The 22,232-nt window shown below is 37.0% G+C and overlaps 1 protein-coding gene across 1 annotated transcript in view; it reads left to right on the top strand.

Moving 5' to 3' along the window:
- The window catches only part of LOC144435964 (GRIP1-associated protein 1-like), a 143,769-nt gene that overhangs the window by 113,839 nt on the left and 7,698 nt on the right, over positions 1-22,232 (top strand). The window contains exons 17-23 of the mRNA XM_078124612.1: positions 3,930-4,121; positions 6,719-6,823; positions 10,721-10,762; positions 15,167-15,280; positions 17,120-17,197; positions 18,968-19,063; positions 20,278-20,334. Coding sequence (XP_077980738.1) covers positions 3,930-4,121; positions 6,719-6,823; positions 10,721-10,762; positions 15,167-15,280; positions 17,120-17,197; positions 18,968-19,063; positions 20,278-20,334 — 684 coding nt within the window. The remainder of the gene's footprint in view (positions 1-3,929; positions 4,122-6,718; positions 6,824-10,720; positions 10,763-15,166; positions 15,281-17,119; positions 17,198-18,967; positions 19,064-20,277; positions 20,335-22,232) is intronic.

Genomic DNA, 22,232 nt, shown 5'->3' with positions numbered 1-22,232 from the left:
ATATTGTATATACCAATCACCCTGCCCAGACTAATATTGTATATACCAATCAACCTGCCTAGACTAATATTGTATATACCAATCAACCTGCCTAGACTAATATTGTATATACCAATCAACCTGCCTAGACTAATATTGTATATACCAATCAACCTGCCCAGACTAATATTGTATATACCAATCAACCTGCCCAGATTAATATTGTACATATCAGTCAACCTGCCCAGACTAATATTGTATATACCAATCAACCTGCCTAGACTAATATTGTATATACCAATCAACCTGCCTAGACTAATATTGTATATACCAATCAACCTGCCCAGACTAATATTGTATATACCAATCAACCTGCCTAGACTAATATTGTATATACCAATCAACCTGCCCAGACTAATATTGTATATACCAATCAACCTGCCCAGACTAATATTGTATATACCAATCAACCTGCCTAGACTAATATTGTATATACCAATCAACCTGCCCAGACTAATATTGTATATACCAATCAACCTGCCCAGACTAATATTGTATATACCAATCAACCTGCCTAGACTAATATTGTATATACCAATCAACCTGCCCAGACTAATATTGTATATACCAATCAACCTGCCTAGACTAATATTGTATATACCAATCAACCTGCCCAGACTAATATTGTATATACCAATCAACCTGCCTAGACTAATATTGTATATACCAATCAACCTGCCCAGACTAATATTGTATATACCAATCAACCTGCCCAGACTAATATTGTATATACCGATCAACCTGCCCAGACTAATATTGTACATATCAGTCAACCTGCCTAGACTAATATTGTACATACCAATCAACCTGCCCAGACTAATATTGTATATACCAATCAACCTGCCCAGACTAATATTGTATATACCGATCAACCTGCCCAGACTAATATTGTATATACCAATCAACCTGCCTAGACTAATATTGTATATACCAATCAACCTGCCCAGACTAATATTGTATATACCAATCAACCTGCCCAGATTAATATTGTACATATCAGTCAACCTGCCCAGACTAATATTGTATATACCAATCAACCTGCCTAGACTAATATTGTATATACCAATCAACCTGCCTAGACTAATATTGTATATACCAATCAACCTGCCCAGACTAATATTGTATATACCAATCAACCTGCCTAGACTAATATTGTATATACCAATCAACCTGCCCAGACTAATATTGTATATACCAATCAACCTGCCCAGACTAATATTGTATATACCAATCAACCTGCCTAGACTAATATTGTATATACCAATCAACCTGCCCAGACTAATATTGTATATACCAATCAACCTGCCCAGACTAATATTGTATATACCGATCAACCTGCCCAGACTAATATTGTACATATCAGTCAACCTGCCTAGACTAATATTGTACATACCAATCAACCTGCCCAGACTAATATTGTATATACCAATCAACCTGCCCAGACTAATATTGTATATACCGATCAACCTGCCCAGACTAATATTGTATATACCAATCAACCTGCCTAGACTAATATTGTATATACCAATCAACCTGCCCAGACTAATATTGTATATACCAATCAACCTGCCCAGACTAATATTGTATATACCAATCAACCTGCCCAGACTAATATTGTATATACCGATCAACCTGCCCAGACTAATATTGTACATATCAGTCAACCTGCCTAGACTAATATTGTACATACCAATCAACCTGCCCAGACTAATATTGTACATACCAATCAACCTGCCAAGACTAATATTGTATATACCAATCAACCTGCCCAGACTAATATTGTACATACCAATCAACCTGCCCAGATTAATATTGTATATACCAATCAACCTGCCCAGACTAATATTGTATATACCAATCAACCTGCCCAGACTAATATTGTATATACCAATCAACCTGCCCAGACTAATATTGTATATACCAATCAACCTGCCCAGGCTAATATTGTATATACCGATCAACCTGCCCAGACTAATATTGTACATATCAGTCAACCTGCCTAGACTAATATTGCACATACCAATCAACCTGCCCAGACTAATATTGTATATACCAATCAACCTGCCCAGACTAATATTGTATATACCGATCAACCTGCCCAGACTAATATTGTACATATCAGTCAACCTGCCTAGACTAATATTGTACATACCAATCAACCTGCCCAGACTAATATTGTATATACCAATCAACCTGCCCAGACTAATATTGTACATATCAGTCAACCTGCCTAGACTAATATTGCACATACCAATCAACCTGCCCAGACTAATATTGTACATATCAGTCAACCTGCCCAGACTAATATTGTATATACCGATCAACCTGCCCAGACTAATATTGTATATACCAATCAACCTGCCTAGACTAATATTGTATATACCAATCAACCTGCCCAGATTAATATTGTATATACCAATCAACCTGCCCAGACTAATATTGTATATACCAATCAACCTGCCCAGACTAATATTGTATATACCAATCAACCTGCCTAGACTAATATTGTACATACCAATTAACCTGCCTAGACTAATATTGTACATACTAATTAACCTGCCTAGACTAATATTGTATATACCAATCAACCTGCCTAGACTAATATTGTATATACCAATCAACCTGCCCAGACTAATATTGTATATACCGATCAACCTGCCCAGACTAATATTGTATATACCAATCAACGTACCTAGACTAATATTGTTTATACCAATCAACCTGCATAGACTAATATTGTATATACCAATCAACCTGCGTAGACTAATATTTTACATACCAATCAACCTGCCTACACTAATATTGTATATACCAATCAATAATTTGGAAAGTATTGTACACAAGACCTTTGATAATCGGCTGAGCTTTTTGATATTTCAATATGTATTTATTTATTTTTTTAATTTTTGCATTTACAGTTGCATGTTATCTGTTAATTTTTGTGATCTATATATATTGAGTGCATGTTTATTTGTTTTTCCCTCTATGTGTTACCCTACTGTAATGGAAATGATTGCACTCTGCTCTTGTGTATATGTGTCATCTGCTGTGTATCATGGATGATGGTGGTTGTAGGTGGCTAGTAATACAACTACCAAAATTGTACAACTTGAATCTTTGACATCAGAAAATAATTCACTTAAAGCTGAATTAGAGAACTTGAGCAAGGTAGGAGACCACCAGTGTGTAGAAATCACAATAGCACAAGAAGTAAAATAATATGTTTTGTATTCAATCTTATCAGATGTTTTAAGACTTGTACATAGTTCCTGTAGGAGCATCCTCAGGGATGTTTAGGTTATGAATTGTTCATGACATGATGATTCCATCACTGATACGCAAATTAGGTCTAAAAATCTCTCAATTTTGATCAAAAACTTATATCTTGAAAACTACATGATGAATGAAGCTGAAACTTTGTGGGGATGTTCCTGGAGGTGTTATTGTTCAAAACATGTTAACAAAACTAGCCCTAGCAACAGTGAAATGATGATGCATATTACAAAGATAACAAAAGGGATAGGTAGGTAAGTGAATAAAAAATAAAAAATAATGTAAAATATGCCTAGCAACAAGATCATGCCAAAGCAACAGCCAAATGATGGTTTATATTATAAAGATGGTAACAGGGATTAATAGGAAAACAAATAAACACAAAGGGTAGCCAAGTGAATGTAGATTCCAAATATGTATGCAAATATACCCGGCAATGAGACCATGCCCATAGCAACAGCCAATTGGTGGTGTATATTTCATATATAACAACAGACATGGGTAGGCATGTGAATAAAGATTCCAAAAATGTAAGCAAACATGACCACATCCATAGCAATGGTCAAATGCAGTTGTGATACAGTGCCATTGGCACTATTTTTGATTCATTACAATAGAGTATCCATTCTAGTCTGTCAGAAGAAATGCAAAAGCTACAAAGTATAAATAATGGCCTTGTAGTTGAAAAGGAGGATCTTCAGTTCCAGCTGACAGAGGCTATCAGTTCTAACAGCCAGTTGATGGAACAGGTACAACAGACACAAGCCGAAAAAGACACTGTCCTACAGGATATGAATGAAATCAACAAGGTAAGAACTGACATTTTCATACATATTAGCTACTATGGAAATATACACAAAATTAAAACTATTGGTGCATGGCATCTCTGACAACAAATTTTCCTCACATGTCCACACATTCAACCTTATTCAGTATTTACAATATATTGCAATGATTATATTGACACAACAATACGAGTTATTACCTGTTTGTGTAATCTACTACATGCTAAAACAATAGTTTTAGTTTGTGGAAATATGTATGACATTGTGGAGTTTGCCCATAGTACATGTAGTAGTAGATATTAACTGAAACAGATCACTTCGTCCCAAGTTCAACTCGTCCAATTCAACATGCCCCAATTTTAACTTGCCCCAGCATCAACTCACCCCAATTTCAACTTGCCTCAGTGTCAACTCACCCCAATTTCAACTTGCCTCAGTGTCAACTCACCCCAATTTCAACTTGCCCCAGCATCAACTCACCCCAATTTCAACTTGCCCCAGCATCAACTCAACCCAATTTCATCTTGCCCCAGCATCAACTCAACCCAATTTCAATGCAGATTTGTAGACTGATTGCTTGTGTTCCCACTCCGTGCTCAAATCGCTTTACAATTATTACCCCTGGCTCGGACAGAGTCATGGACACATAGTGGTATCAGTAATGCTGAATTGACCATTCCAGGATATAGTACAACAGCTTTTGCTTCCTTGAACGCGGCTGATTTGGTTTCACACATATGGAGAAAAAGAAGCCCATAGTGTCCTACCCCTTCTTTTTAGCAAATTGATGAATTGAGCAAATGTTTAGCGCATGCATAGAGAATTTTCCTCATGTTCCAATGTTCCAATACTAAATTAGCCAAGATTCAAACCATAAGACAGTCCGCAATCGTGAACAGGCAGGCCATGAAAAATGGCAGCAGATGATCATATGGCCATGTATGGTGCTAATCAATCTGCTTACAATGTGTGTGATACAACTAACACACAAACATTGGACATAGTATGCATCAAGCCAAACCAAAGTATTATTCAAAAGCATATTTTACTAAGGACATTATATTTCTTTGTGCATTGAAATTATATATTTTGTACTTTGTCATAAAAAACTAAACAAATTGTATTTCTCCATGCATTTGATCTAAAAGCCATGATATAGAATTCTCCTTTATATACCTGTGTACGTGACCATTCTACAGATATTTATCATGTATACTATCAGAAGTTTAATAAATCTTTAGGAATTACTTGTATTGTCTTCATGTTGTTTTTTGTATTTATTTAAATATTATTCCACTGTTGATATACACAAGAATTGTTGCCTCATGCCCTTGGTCAGGATACTATTAGTAGTTGAGTAGAAACTAACTTACTACTCATTGTCCATGTTTTTCCCATTGTACTGTAACAACATTATTATTGACTTCCAATTCTCACAGCATGCCTATAACCACTGCTCTTTAAGAACACATCATGTTCTTTTAAACATGCATTTAGAAATTGTTATTGACTTTGTGCATCATTATATAATTAGTGGCCAGCCATGATGAAATTTTAGTTGTCACTGTGCCAAATCTGGAGCACCTTCTTGCAATTCTTGCATACAATATAAGTGGAGCTTTGGTAACTGAACTATCACATACAAATGTATTGCTTCCTAATAATTGCATATTTTGTGTTTGTTATTTATGTATTCACCATGGACAATGCTAATCCCTTACTTTATACCCACATATTGGGTACCTGTTACTATCCTTGTGTGAATGTAGAATGAAGTAGGGAAAGGCAAGTATGTCTCGAAAAACTTGAGCTTTAATGTCCTGGTAATAAACTGTTGAATGAAAAATACAAAAACACAAAACACAAATTTTGGCTATCTTGGGGGCTACTCTGCACCACTTGCAGCTGGGAAGATCACCAGCAGGTGTAAGAAGTATAGGCTACCTGGGGAGGTCCCGGCAAATGAATGCTCCTGAATGCAAACATAAGTAAAACAAAAAAATCACCCAGGGAGGACCCGGTAGGTGTCATAACCGTAGCTACCTGGGGAGGACCCAGCAGACATAGCTAGGTGGTGAATTGTACAGGGATAATTTGCAGTAAGCCGAGAAGAGCACCCGGGGAGGACCGGCAGGCGTCTGTATACTAGCTACCTGGGGAGGACCCGGCAGACTTAGCTAGGTTGAATTTGTACTTGGAAGAATTTACAATACGCCAAGAAGAGCACCTGGGGGGAGGACCCGACAGGTGTCTGTATACTAGCTACCTGGGGAGGACCCGACAGACATAGCTAGGTTGTGAATTTGTACTTGGGAGAATTTACAATACGCTAAGAAGAGCACTCAGGGAGGACCCGGCAGGTGTCTTTATCCTAGCCACCTGGGAGGACCCGGCAGACATAGCTGGGTGATGAATTTGTATTCGAAATGAGCTGATTGATTAGTTTTCAGCTGACTGTAAACTGTATAGGGGTAATTGAACAAGGGGAAAAGGCCACTGTGGTAGTGCAACATTTTGACAACTAAAGGATATAATGTCAGTTTCAATTAACTGCATTTATACAAACAACTTCCTTTAATTTGTATCATAAAATTTTAAAATTTGTTCATGATATCATGTAGGTTGCTGAAAAGAGGAAATCTATGCTGGATGAGATGGCCATTCAGGTACAGACCACTAAACAACAACATATGGAACAAATTAACAGCATACAAGACAATAACAAGGTGAGAAGAAATGTAGCCATATCAAACAACAGTGTTGCAATGTTTCTCATTGATAATGTACCTATATCAAACAACAGTGTAGTTGCAATGGTTTTTAAGCACAACTGAACTGAGGTTCAGTAGTGCTATAGGGATCACCCGGCATCTGTCTGTCTCTGTGTGTGTGTGTGTGTGTGTGTGTGTGTGTGTGTGTGTGTGTGTGTGTGTGTGTGTGTGTGTGTGTGTGTGTGTGTGTGTGTGTGTGTGTGTCAACAACTGCTGAACCGATTGCCATGATATTTGGTTGGTCCATTACCTTGGGTGTCTAGTTTGGAAATTGTTCAAATCAAAATGATCTTACCACCGGTTTGTGATTTGGAATTTTTGGTCAAAAAACTTAAACTCAAAAACTACTTTGCAGATTGGGCTGAAATTTGGGTGAAACATTCTTCAGGGTGTTTTTACTAAGAATTGTGCATGATATGATGATGATATGCAAATTAGGGCTAAAAATGGGTCTTTTTGGTCAAAAATCTATAATTCCAAAATCAGTGAGCAGATTGGGCTGAAATTTAATGGGAATGCATCTAAAGATGTATGGACAAAGAAATGTTAAGCATATACCAAGCATACAATGATTCCATGAGTGATATGCAAATTAGGTGTAAAAATGTTCATTTTTGGTAAAAAACATATCTCAAAAAAGTACTAGGTTAATGAGTCTGAAACTTGGCGAGATGTTTCTGAAAGTGTTATTCTGCAGATTTTCTTCAAAACATTTTGACAAAATTGGCCCTAGGAACAATGACCATGCCCCTAGCAACAACCAAATGGCAGTATATTTTGGTTAATTAACAACATCTTCTGGTAGGCAAGAGAGTAAACATTTTTAAAATGTATGCAAATATTCCTAGCAACCATGACCACGCCCATAGTAACAGCCAAACGGTCGTGTATTTCACAAAGATAACAGGTATTAATAGACAATTGAATAAACATTCAAAAATGTATGTAAATTTGCCTAGCAACAAGACCACGCCCATAGCAACATTCAAATGATCACGTATATTGTGAAGGTGAAGAATTGAAAGACAAATGAATAAACATTTTTAAAATGTATGCAAATGTGCCTAGCAACAAGACCACACCCATAGCAACAGCCAAATGATGACATATATTGCGACGATAACAAGGATTAATAGACAAATGAATAAACATTTAAAAATGTATGCAAATGTGCCGAGCAACAAGACCATGCCCATAACAACAGCCAAATGATCGCATATATCGCAAAGATGGCAACATGGTTGGATAGGCAACTGGATTCAGCAAATGAACACCTATTGTTAGCATGGACTAGCATATGGATAAACATTTTTAAAAACTGTACAGTTGTGCTACAATGCCATTGGCAGTATTTTTTTTTCAGTATTCTTGGTATATGCATAGGTCATTCATTTGTATAGGTTACTGTATCAACAACTGCAACATTTCAATTTTTGAGACACTACACACGACATTTAGTGAAAGCAAAAAGGAAAGCTTTCATCCACACCTGTGGACTTGTTCACCAATTTGATGTTCTGATTTGGTCACACTACTCATTACTGGAATCATGTGACAAAAGAATGGAATCCGAGATGTGTGAAAGGTGAAAACAACCCTCGTCCCCTTTGAGATCAGGTTTAGACTTCCTGATATAGATCATTTCAATCAAACCAACATTTGTCTCTGTTTAGTATTTTCACATTATCCCAGCTAATCTTGTGACCTGGCTACACAATATGAATGTTTTGAAAACTTGTAAAGTTGTCATTTTATCAAGAAACACAACTAACCATCCTCCTCCAACTCAGTAGTAAATTTTACGTCATTGTCTAGAGCAGGGGTCAAAAATTACAGTGGGCCAAAGTCCTGGACTAGTGCAATTTCCCGTCGGACTAGTAGTTTTAAAATCATGGTGGTCCATGCGACTATTAAAATTTTATAAATTAGATATATTACTAGAAATGGGAGACGACTTCCCCTTAAACATAGACCAAAAAGAATTGGAGTTTGGTTGCTCAACAGCAATAACCAACTTTTCCAAATTACAAGTCTTAGAATAATATTCTTAATTGCTTAATTCTCTAAATTCTCTATATTCTCGTTTACATTTCTTCAGTTCCTCTAAATTAATGCTTGATGTTATTTCTATAATTATTTAACTTACAATTCATTTTTAAATCTTTCACAGTCACTATCATACCAAGAGTTATGTGAGCGCCCTAAATCACCTTTACACCGGCGTTTACATTCAATTGTTCGCTTCATCTCACAAGCGACACTCTTTAACATATTCAGCAAGCAGTCAGCTGCTTGATTAATATTCAAATTACTGATAATCTTGCAAATACTTTATAAGATCTGGGATAGCGCTATCATATAATTATTGACTACTCAGGGTAATATATTCCAAAAGGAGTTTAATAGCATCTTGACAATAGCCCTGTCCCCATATGAATCAATTTCAAATTGAATCAAATTGAATCAATTCAGTTACAGGCATGACTGCCTGTGCCTGGCACCCTATTTTGCATATGGCTGACTGTATGTTTTGGAGGTGGAAAACTTGTGGTAACTCACTGGCAAGTAATCACCAAAATATAAACATTGCCTATCTGGGTTGTTCACATGCAAATGTCGCATATTTGAATGATCCTGAATGACACACAATCTAAACAGCTGTTTGCAGGAGAATTGTCTCATTTTGAAAAGTTTTTTCATTCTATGAAACAAACAGACTGATTTTCAACTAATTTGTGTATCATACTATCAAGTTACCATCCTACAACATTCACAAACAGTTTGTACATGATTCATGACTTGTGTGTTTCTCGGCATACATAAAAAATGCTGAAAACAAGACCCAGAAGCTAGTGCTCTGTATAGCAGTTTGAATTTCCAGCATTTGCATAGATTAGCCATAATCCTCTTTATATAGGGCAGTTCTGTGTTTAAAGCGGTTCAAAATCAGTTTATGTCCCAACACGAAATGTTAGAAATGAATTTGAATCAATACAAACTAAACTTGCAAGGAAATTCATTCAAAGTTTGAAACATTTTATAATCTCTGCAAAACATGTTTTCAATGGGAAATTGTAATTTACCAGTCCTCATGCTTTTAGAATCCCCATTTTTTTTCTGTGGTTTTATTCACCCGTTTTTTGCACGCAGTAAAAATTTTAAACAGGCACTGCACAATGACGGCGATGAGTATCACATGAAAACTGTACAAATATCTCCAGAATAACTAAAACCATTGCTGTACTTTTGACAATCGATCTTTTTACACATCAATAAATGGATTTAATCAATACCAGTCAATTGATCAACTTATTGTGTATGACGAAGTAAAAGTTTGTAATGAACCATGCTATCTTCGAGACTTGAGAGTTGACCTCAAATGTGTGACACGTCCGCATCGGTAATTTCCAGATTTTCATTCATATAATTCATGATGTAGGGCCTACCCGAACGTGACATGCAGCGTGGCCTAGCTTTGTATGTATGTATGTATGTATGTATGTATGTATGTATGTATGTATAAGCAACTGAATGAGGACTAGTAGATTTCCAAGTATGACTATTGGAATTCAATTTCCACTAGTCCTGGTCTAGTCAGTTTTGACAAGTATTTTTAACTCCTACATGGTGTTTATGAACTTTGGGCATGGACCCATTTCAGCTTTGTGCGCATGCCACCTACATCTAACTCACCACATTTGGGGGATGTTCTGCCTGAACATCAGACCCAGAATATCAGATTGTTGAGCAAGTCCACAGGTGACCAACTAATTGTCACAATTTTTGTACAGGTGTTTGTGACCATTGAATCAATGTTGATGATTCCTTCAGTGAAATTTCTCTGTATTTCAGAAAGAGCAAGACAGTCTAAGAGAGCAACTCCAGCAGGAGAAGGTAGGTCTTGTATTTTAATGGTACAGATACAAAAATTAGAGTACAGTATGTATATAAAAACTTGGACTATCATTCATAGTAATTAGTACTAGTACAAGTAGATATTATTTAAACAATAATGTACGCCCTCCCAGCCCATAATGGACGAAAGCAAACTTTGAACGACATAATGGGCGAGGTGACAGCCGAGCCCATTATGGAGTGCAAAGTTTGCTTGAGTCCATTATGGACTGGGAGGGCATACATTATTGTTATTATTTTATAGTTTTGTCAATTCCAGTGAATTTGTAGACCGAGAAACGCAAAACAACGTATAATATACACAGCGCTGAACATCGTCTGCCATGTTCGGCCCGGAAGGTGAATACTAATCATAGCGACACACGTACGTACACGTACACACACATATACACTTCAATGAACTGCTGTGAACACAAATTTGTTTCATGAATGCGTTGTATTTTTAAACAGTGGAAATGACAATCATAAGTAACAACATACATTTCGAAAAGATACCTAGTCGTATGAAGAAACAGAACAAATAAGCTTGTATTGTTATGCTCGTTCCGGGGCCGCGATGCCCAATAACGGAGTACATTATCAGTAATAATGTACAGCGATGACGTCACAAAATTCACTGGAATTGGTAATGCTATAATATAATATCCAATATTTTTCTTTTTTCTTTTAAGCCAAGGAAAATATAAGTGACCTAAGGTACCTTGTCCGACTCGTCTGGTGACTTGTAGTGACAAGACACCTTAATTGTGTACATGTATGTCATGTGAGTATTTTCCAGCTAAATGAAGAAAAGTGTTGGGAAATAGTATGGTTATACCTCTTCAAGTATAATAAGTCCCCGCCGGACAAAGTCCGGGACAGGGACTTATGGATTGGGTTCCGTCCATCTGTCTGTCCGTCCATCCATCCAGAGCTGTTTCTTGGAGATGCCTGGACCAATTTTTTTCAAACTTGGTACAGGGGCAACAATGGCATACATATGCACGTCAGTTTGTTTCATGTTACGATCCAATATGGCCGCCTAGCAGCCATTTTGTTTGCAAATTTTCCATGTCCAAAGCCATAACTCGGACATGCTTGAACAGATGTCATTCAAAGTTGGTATTAGGACAGTGTTCTATGACATACATGTGCATATCCATTTTCGTCGTGATACGATCCAATATGGCTGCCTGACAGCCATTTTGTTTGCGAATTTTCCATGTCCAGAGCCGTAACTCAAACATGCTTAAATATGAAATAAAATATGGAAAATAGCCCAAGCCTCGCCTAGCCTACGAAGAAAATGTATCAATAATGGTGACCTATACATTGACCTAAGTATATAATTAGTGTAGAGTGAGGGTGTGCCACTCAACAAAATGATTAAAGGAATGTGTAAACTCGTGGTGGGACAGAAGGAAGTTCAACATGCAGATGCCATATCACGGGTATGTAGGGGATCACGAAAGCCGAGTGAAGTCGAGGATGGCAAGCTTTCCTGTGCTGAGAATAGGAGGCGTGGCGGGCATTTCAACAACATATTTGACAACAACTTTCATTGGGACTTGACGAATCACAGATATAGAGCTAAATTTCTTGCATAAATCATGAAATTCCTTACGGAAGGCATTCAGTTTAAATCTGGTGACACAATTTGTCGCAGCAACCATGACCATGCCCTTAGCAACAGCCAATTTTTTTTCATGTTTGTCCAGCCAATTCAGTCTGCAGATGAAAGGGAAAACACAAAAGTAACTCTCCGTACATTAATTGCCACCAGTGAAGATAACTGCAAAACTAATCATGAACTAGCCTATGACATCTGCCCAACATACACACTTGCTGTAAAATACTAAATAAAGAGAACAGTAACAATGATAAGTAGATTGATTAACATTTGTTGAGAATGTAAAAAAAATCGTCACACCACTTTAGACATTTCCTGACAAGAAACTATGTGAAACTCATGGCAGCCATATTTGTAGTGAACAATCATGATTTACCACAAAACTCAATAACATTGATACATAGCAGCTATGTATAGCTATTATAGCTAGAGACTAGATTCAAGTGTCCAACTTTCTTTTGTGACATTGATCTTTGGCCTTGACTCTGATCTTCTGGTTCAGTTATTGAAATTCAGCAATTTCCTGTATTATCAGACACTAGTATTTATTTGTTGCCACCAAGTTCTTTTAAATCATATCTCCATTCAGTCACATAGAAGTAAAGTATTTGAGGAGACTGTGTGTTCTGTGAAGACTTATCAAACTGTAAAATATGTGTCTAGTTTAGAATATGGAATTTAAAGAAATAGAAGTGTATGTCTCAACACAACAGCATGTATTCATTCCTTTATACTTACTGTATGACTACGATTTAGAGACAATTGTCTTTCACACATATATTTGAATGCCAATCCAAACTGGGCCTTAAAATGACTCCGAACAATTCCCCCCATCATACCATGTGTTGTACGTGCCTCTATCATACCATGTGTTGTACGTGGTGCCCCCCATCAATGTGTTTTGCATACCCCATCATACCATGTGTTGTGCATGCCTTGCCAGACCATGTGTTGTGCATGCCCCATCATGCCCTGTCAGACCATGTGCTGTGCTAGACTCTCTCACAGTCCTCGGAGCTTCGCTTTACTAAAATCGACGCTAAATGAATTATTTTGTATGTACCGATACCATCTACATAACGTACTCCATCGTACTCGAACAACCTTGTACTGTGCGCCCTCATCGACCACATAGAGATATCTGTTCGTTGACGTGTGACTGCAACGCTCCGTATTTTCGCGAAGTCATCGGGGTTTCGCGATAACACGGAGCGTCGCAGTCACACGTCAACGAATGGTTATCTCTATCATGGTCGATGAGGGCGCACAGTACAAGGATATTCGAGTACGGTTAATTAGCTGGCATCGGTACATACAAAATAATTCGTTTAGCTTTAATTTTAGTGAAGCGAAGCTCCGAGGGCTGTAAGAGAGTCTAGTGCTGTGCATGCCCCATCATACCATGTGTTGTGCATGCCCTGTCAGACCATGTGTTGTGCATGCCCTGTCAGACCATGTGTTGTGCATGCCCTGTCAGACCATGTGTTGTGCATGCCCTGTCAGACCATGTGTTGTGCATGCTCCCATCATAATATGTGTTGTACATTCCCTTATTATACCATGTGTTGTGCATGCCCCTTTATACAGGCCTCAAAATTATTTTTTTTTGCCCACTATGAAACTTTGAAAATTACATGCCCAACCACAATTTCTACCTGCCCAATTTTTTTGTACAGTTGGCTATTATATAGAGTATGTCACTGTGGTACAGTGGTCATTCACTTCATATTGAGATTGCCATTTTAAAGTATGCATGGTCCTACCAACCAACCTATGATAACCAAAATGAGTGCAATCAAAAAATAGAGAGATACAGAATTTGTTAATTTCATCTTTGAACAAGTGAATAATCAACTTGTTTTTTATCACTATTGTTCATGTTTTTAAAACAAATTTTCAACCAGGTTCCCAAACATTATATGTCTGTGGAGGTGCAATAAATGATTATTATAAAAAAATTATTACATGCACAGTGACACTGTGTAACTTTGCCATGAACTATTGTAGGATTTTATCAGGAGTGCTCACATTAATACTAAAAAAAATGGCATTGACCGTATATACCATGTGTTGTGACTGCTTCCATCATACTATGTGTTGTGACTGCTTCCATCATACTATGTGTTGTGCATGACCCCACCATACCATATGTTGTGCATGACCCCACCATACCATATGTTGTGCATGACCCCACCATACCATGTGTTGTGCATGACCCCACCATACCATGTGTTGTGCATGACCCCACCATACCATATGTTGTGCATGACCCCACCATACCATATGTTGTGCATGACCCCACCATACCATATGTTGTGCATGACCCCACCATACCATATGTTGTGCATGACCCCACCATACCATGTGTTGTGCATGACCCCACCATACCATATATTGTGCATGACCCCACCATACCATATGTTGTGCATGACCCCACCATACCATATGTTGTGCATGACCCCACCATACCATATGTTGTGCATGACCCCACCATACCATATATTGTGCATGACCCCACCATACCATATGTTGTGCATGACCCCACCATACCATATGTTGTGCATGACCCCACCATACCATATGTTGTGCATGACCCCACCATACCATATGTTGTGCATGACCCCACCATACCATATATTGTGCATGACCCCACCATACCATATGTTGTGCATGACCCCACCATACCATATATTGTGCATGTCATGTCATTGTCATCTAAGATAATGAGGCATAAGAGGAGATGATGTAGTGAATGGGTTATATTTTTGTTTCAGAAAGAAAAGAAAGAGCTGGAAGTCTTCAGGGACAAAGTTCCAGAGCTAGAAAACCAAATTTCATCTTTAGAAAGTACAAAGGGATGGTTTGAAAGAAGATTAGAAGAAACTGAGGTAGGCATGGCAAAAAACCCAGACTGTTATATCATTTGTGGATAAGGAAAACTATATCACAAGGATGTATGACTAAAGTATATGACTAACTAATAATCAGTACTCTAAGGTGTATGACTAACAATAATAATCAGTAGGCTGGGGTGTATGACTACCAGTAATAACCAGTAGGCTATGGTGTATGACGAACAGTAATAATCAGTAGGCTAAGGTGTATGTCTACCAGTAATAATCAGTAGGCTAAGGTGTATGACTACCAGTAATAATCAGAAGGCTAAGGTGTATGACTACCAGTAATAATCAGAAAGCTAAAGTGTATGACAAGCAGTAATAATCAGTAGGCTAAGGTGTATGACTAACAATAATAATCAGTAGGCTAAGGTGTATGACTACCAGTAATAATCAGGCTAAGGTGTATGACTACCAGTAATAATCAGAAGGTTAAGGTGTATGACAAGCAGTAATAATCAGTAGGCTAAGGTGTATAACTAACAATAATAATCAGTAGGCTAAGGTGTCTAACTACCAGTGATAATCAGGCTAAGGTGTATGCCTAGCAGTAATAATCAGGCTAAGGTGTATGACTAACAATAATAATCAGAAGGCTAAGGTGTATGACTACCAGTAATAATCAGGCTAAGGTGTATGACTAGCAGTAATAATCAGAAGGTTAAGGTATATGACTAACAGTAATAATCAGTAGGCTAAGGTGTATGACTACCAGTAATAATCAGGCTAAGGTGTGTGACTAACAATAATAATCAGTAGGCTAAGGTGTCTGACTACCAGTAATAATCAGAAGGCTAAGGTGTATGACTACCAGTAATAATCAGTAGGCTAAGGTGTATGACTAACAATAATAATCAGTAGGCTAAGGTGTATGACTAGCAGTAATAATCTGGCTAAGGTGTATGACTAAATAATAATCAGTAGGCTAAGGTGTGTGTCTACCAGTAATAATCAGAAGGCTAAGGTGTATGACTACCAGTAATAATCAGTAGGCTAAGGTGTATGACTAACAATAAAATCAGTAGGCTAAGGTGTATGACTACCAGTAATAATCAGTAGGCTAAGGTGTATGACTACCAGTAATAATCAGTAGGCTTAGGTGTACGACTAACAATAAAATCAGTAGGCTAAGGTGTATGACTACCAGTAATAATCAGAAGGCTAAGGTGTATGACTATCAGTAATAATCAGACTAAGGTGTATGACTAACAATAATAATCAGTAGGCTAAGGTGTATGACTAACAATAATAATCAGTAGGCTAAGGTGTGTGTCTACCAGTAATAATCAGTAGGCTAAGGTGTATGACTACCAGTAATAATCAGTAGGCTCAGGTGTATGACTAACAATAATAATCTGTAGGCTAAGGTGTATGACTAACAATAATAATCAGTAGGCTAAGGTGTGTGTCTACCAGTAATAATCAGTAGGCTAAGGTGTATGACTAACAATAATAATCAGTAGGCTAAGGTGTGTGTCTACCAGTAATAATCAGTAGGCTAAGGTGTATGACTACCAGTAATAATCAGTAGGCTAAGGTGTATGACTAACAATAATAATCTGTAGGCTAAGGTCACATGTAATGATATGTAGAGTATGCCCCAACAAGAACAGAACCATGATATTTAGAGACAAAACAATTACAATAAATGGTAAAGCCATTGACTATACCATACATGAGGTAAATCCCTATTAAACCAGCAAGCAATTTGTGCTCTTTCTTCTGTGACATTTTATTGTACAATGCGCTGAGACATAGTGTAGTACGTTTCTTTAAGAAGTAATTAAAAGATAAAAAAATGAGAACATCATATCGTTTGTTTGCCAACAGGAAATTTTGAAACAATCAAATGAAAAACATGTCAAAAGCAGAGAAGAGTTGGAGACGCGGCATAATAATGAACTAGAGGTAAGATGTCTACATCATGAAATTGAACATAAAATAAAAAGACAAAAGCCTCAGCAGAAATTTGGACAGTCAATGAGAGAAAACAACTAACATTTTCAGCCCCCATTAGACACAGCCTGGAGGGGGCTATAATATGACCCTTGTCCGTTCCTCAGTATGGATTTCCTGAACATTCTTTGAGATGTATGATAAATTAAGTCATCAAATCATTTATGGGTTGTATCTTGATAGCAGGTTCGAGTTCAGTCAATTGCACGTGGGGAACACCACTCCAGGAAATAGAGATATTTTTCATATAAACTATGGGTTCTGGAGCGTCATCTCATCATTTTACATCACCTACAATTACTTGTGATTTCAGAGAAACATCAAGTTGATCTTGTGCATTTATAGGGTATCTTTGCTATGGGCCTTTGTTTGCATCAGGGGAGTCAGAAGATATAATTTATTAAATTGATGAACAAAAATGCTAAGCACTTCAGTGGAAAACAGCTGTCACGAATATACAGTGTTCAATCATTGAATACATTATTGCTGCTGACTCCCATAATGCAATAGCCCATAGTAAAGATTCTGTATGAAAGATAAAGACACAAGATCAACTTGATGTTTCTCTGAAATCTCAAGTAATTGAAGGTGATGTAAAATCATGAAATGACTCTTCAGAACTCATACGTTTGTGAAAATGTTTTATTTCCTGGAGTGGTGTTCCCCTTTATGTGTGCTTCAGTAAGTACAATACTATAAGTATCTTTTAAATATGCAGCAAAAAGTACACCCAAATACCTATTAACTTACATTGTGCCCCTTCTTCTGTAATACTATATAATTATTACTGAACATTGCTTTGGTAATTTGATGGATATCAAGACTAAGAAATGTGGAAAAGCCTTTCTCGTTAATTCAGATGAAGGGACAACAACAATAGCAATGGAAACAAAAGCCTGCACAGTTGTTGATACTTACATATTAGCCTGCTGATGTTTAGTTATGATAAATATTAATTAAATTTTCTAAATTGAAAAGGGATATGCAAATTAGATGGTGAATGTCAATGCCGAGGAACAAGGCTTAGCAACAACTCCTGTTTTGTATCAACTCCAGTACATTTTACTTTAAAAGTATAAAATAGTGATGTATGTTTGGAATATGTACATTCCAAAAACAGCACTCATTGTGAGTAACTGCAAAACTTGGAATTTAGGGATAAACCAAGCCATGGCCGAGCCATTGCCATGCAATTGTATTAGTGTGATAGGAAAGGTTACAGAGTTAAGTATGTCAACGTAGCAGGTTTATTGACCTCCTCATTTTACATTGTTGACAAGAAAACAGTCACTCTAGATAGGTGTCACTGTGTCTGTCATATTGTCCCCTCAAAATTCAATTTTGACACCAATTTCTAGTGACTCACCAACAGGTTTGGTGTTCCTCTATCTCTTACTGTGCAATGACTCAAAAGAAAACCTAATTTTAGCGCAGTTGAAATGGTTTGACTGAATGGCGGCCATATTTGTAGTTTAAAAATCAATATTTACTCAAAAACTGTAATACACAGACACTCCATTCAAGTGTCTACCCCCATATTATCAGATGTACGCTATATTTGGAGACCTTGCATTATCAGACACTTTGTAGTATTTATTTATTGCCACCAATTTCTCTTAAATCATGTCACCATTCAGTCAGATAGAAGTAACTCATTTTGGGAAGGGGAGGGGAGAGGGGGTGTCTTCTACAAAGATTTGTTAAATCTTTTTTTTTTTGCAGGAAGAGAGAAATAAACTGATAGAAAAAGAAACTGAAATCCATACTCTTCAGGAAGAAATTGAATTAAAAGCAAAAACAGTTGAAGATGTCAAGCAGGTAAAGTCATTTTACCTCAAGCTTTAGTAAAAGACTCTTAATTCTAAACTTGTTGTGAAACATTATCAGTAGTAACCATAGACCACCCACCAATGGGTCTATGTAGTAACTGAGTACAAAAATGTCTTGTGCATACTAATTACACTCATTTTCATCATTTTCACCTTCCATAAGGGTACGGGAGGTATTAAAAGGGGGATGTCTGTCTGTGTGTCTGTCATATGTCCGTCCATCTGTGTGTGTGTGTGTGTGTCTGTTTGTCTGTGTCATCATTTTCTTAAAAACGGCTGGCTCAATTGTAATGAAATTTAGTACATATAATGTTTGGGGTAATGGCTAGTAGACCTGAATAGTTTTTGAGTGAGATCTGTTCATGTTAATTAGGGAAATTTGCATATCATTGAAACATACATTTCAATATAATTAAGTACATATGTTAACCATAACAAAGCAGATATGTCCTATAAAATTTGTTGATATAGCTTACAGTTTTAAAAAATTTGCATAATTAATGGTTAGGTAACTAGGCTGTATACAAGCTTCAAATTTCATATAATATGGTACATATATCAACCATAATAATACGCAGCACCGCACCTGTCCTATGAAGTTTGTTGCTACAACATTTACCTTTAATGAGTATTTTGAATAATTAAGCAGTATCATGCACTCTTCAAATTCCATATAATTTAGCACATACATTAACCTAAGAAAGCACGCTTGTCCCCCAAAAAAAGCCTGTTACCATAGTTTTTTTAGTTTAATGATTTATTTGCATATTACTGGTTTCCTTATGGGAGGCATTCAGTTTAAATTTGGTGGACATTTGCATGAAGACATACACATATATCATTCCTGGATTTGTTAACAGACAGTGCTTGCCATATGTCTGCTCTCTGTAACACAAATAATGGGATCATTTCAGAGTATAGTACTAATTTGCCTCATTAGCATAGTTTTGCTAATTTGAATTATGTAAAAATGTAACCATGACATCGCACTCATAGCAACAGTAACCATGACTGTACTCATACTCACAGCAACAGTAACCATGGCCATACCCCTAGCAAGTATTTTTAGCATCATTATAGAGTAAAGTTTATCACCAAATGCTTTATAGTTTAACACCATTGTATATTTATATGACAAGTTTATAGTAGAGAATACTCATGTTATAGTTTTCAAATGTTGATCTGCCTCCATACTACTGTCAGGAGATAAAAGACATGGTTGAAGAGAAAAAAATTGCAGAGAAGAAAAAAGTATCAATGGTATGTTTATAAATATTTTGTTAATTGATAGATAAGTGATTGAAGGATTCATTGCTATGAAGACACATTATTTAGCTCCTAACAGACCAAGTCCAGGGAGCTACTACATGTACCTTGGGTCCTGTGTGTACATGTCCACCTGTATTTCAAACATGCATTGGCCAATTTCAACCAGACCCACAACAAATGTGCTAGTACACATATGCACATCGCTTAGTTTTATGACCTTTGCCATAATGATCAAATCACAGCTGTTTGTCAAAATTCACATTTTGCCCATTAATACTGCAAGCTTAATAGATAGAGACGTTATTCATGTGTCTACGCTCATGTTATCAATAACAAGATTTCAAATGATACCTTGAAGTTAACCTTCGATCTTGATCTTCATTTCCAAGGTCAAATAGGCATAAAGTATTGAAAAACTGTCCACTAACACTGGAAGTTTCATAGATGATAACCTTATTTGAGTGTCTACACGTGTTATCCGTAGTGGACTTTCTATTAAGACTTTGACCTTGATATATGTCTTTGAGGTCAAATAGCCAAATACACTTGTACACCTCTAATGTTATGTGCTATTTGAGGTAGCTAAATGGTCCAAAATTGAACAGTTGCGGGGCAAAGTGCTAGATCTAGCACTTCGCCACTTTTTGACAAAGTGCTAGATCTAGCACTTCGTCAGTTTTCGCCGAAGTGCTAGATCTAGCACTTCGTCAGTTTTCGCCGAAGTGCTAGATCTAGCACTTCGCCAGAAAACAACGAAGTGCGGGACTGTAAACAACGAAGCGCCTCCAACGGCTTGATACAACGTGGTCGTTCGCATCGATAAACGTCACATACATGCGTCATGTCAGTAGTCCGTGTACGTGGTCGTGTGGCGCATGATCGACTCCAAAACTTATCTTTGGCCGATTGTAACAACGACACGATTTATCTGATGTTTGTTAAATGTTTGTCGAGTATAACGGCCGGTTGAAAGTTCACGTTGCCGTACGTACGGTTGTGTCCCGGGGGTTGTGTGTTCTGTTACAAACATGCCTTGTCAATACGTACCTTGCGCGATCACAGAAACAAGTGTTATTATTTTACCCCTTTCATATACAATTAGCTAAAACACGTCAACGATATTATCGGAGCTATGGCCAGTACTTTACTATTTTACATTTAATACATTTTTACATTCTAAGGCTGCACGAAATACATTTAATACATTTAATACACGGGAGATGGTTGAGGTACATTTAGTGCATTTAATACATTCTAGAGTTGCACGAAATACATTCTATTCCTCGGCGATGGTCCGGGTAGCTTGCATTTAATACATTTAATACAGTTAATGCATTTAATACATTTAATACATTCTAGAGTTGCACGAAATACATTCTATTCCTCGGCGATGGTCCGGGTAGCTTGCATTTAATACATTTAATACATTCTAGAGTTGCACGAAATACATTCTATTCCTCGGCGATGGTCCGGGTAGCTTGCATTTAATACATTTAATACATTTAATACATTTAATGCATTTAATACATTCTAGAGTTGCACGAAATACATTCTATTCCTTGGCGATGGTCCGGGTAGTTTGCATTTAATGAATACTAACTTCTCTTTAAAAAATGTAAAACGTGCATGGGTTAAATGTAAAAAATGTATTTCGTGCAAAATATCTGACTTCTGGCCATGGATGTATTATCGACATTGTATTCTGATAGAAACATTCTGATAGCATACATATCTCGGGAGTGCCTGTGGGTGGGACTGTACTTCAGAATCTGCAATCTACTCTGTAAACAAGGACTAGCCACTCAGTATTTCTTGTACCATGTCTATTTTAGAGCGGGAAAGATATATCAATCATAACATCTGGAAATAAATTTGAAAATCACTGAAAT

This window comes from Glandiceps talaboti, chromosome 1 (genome assembly GCF_964340395.1).
Source record: "Glandiceps talaboti chromosome 1, keGlaTala1.1, whole genome shotgun sequence".
NCBI lineage: Eukaryota > Metazoa > Hemichordata > Enteropneusta > Spengelidae > Glandiceps > Glandiceps talaboti.
This window is presented reverse-complemented; position numbering and strand designations above follow the sequence as displayed.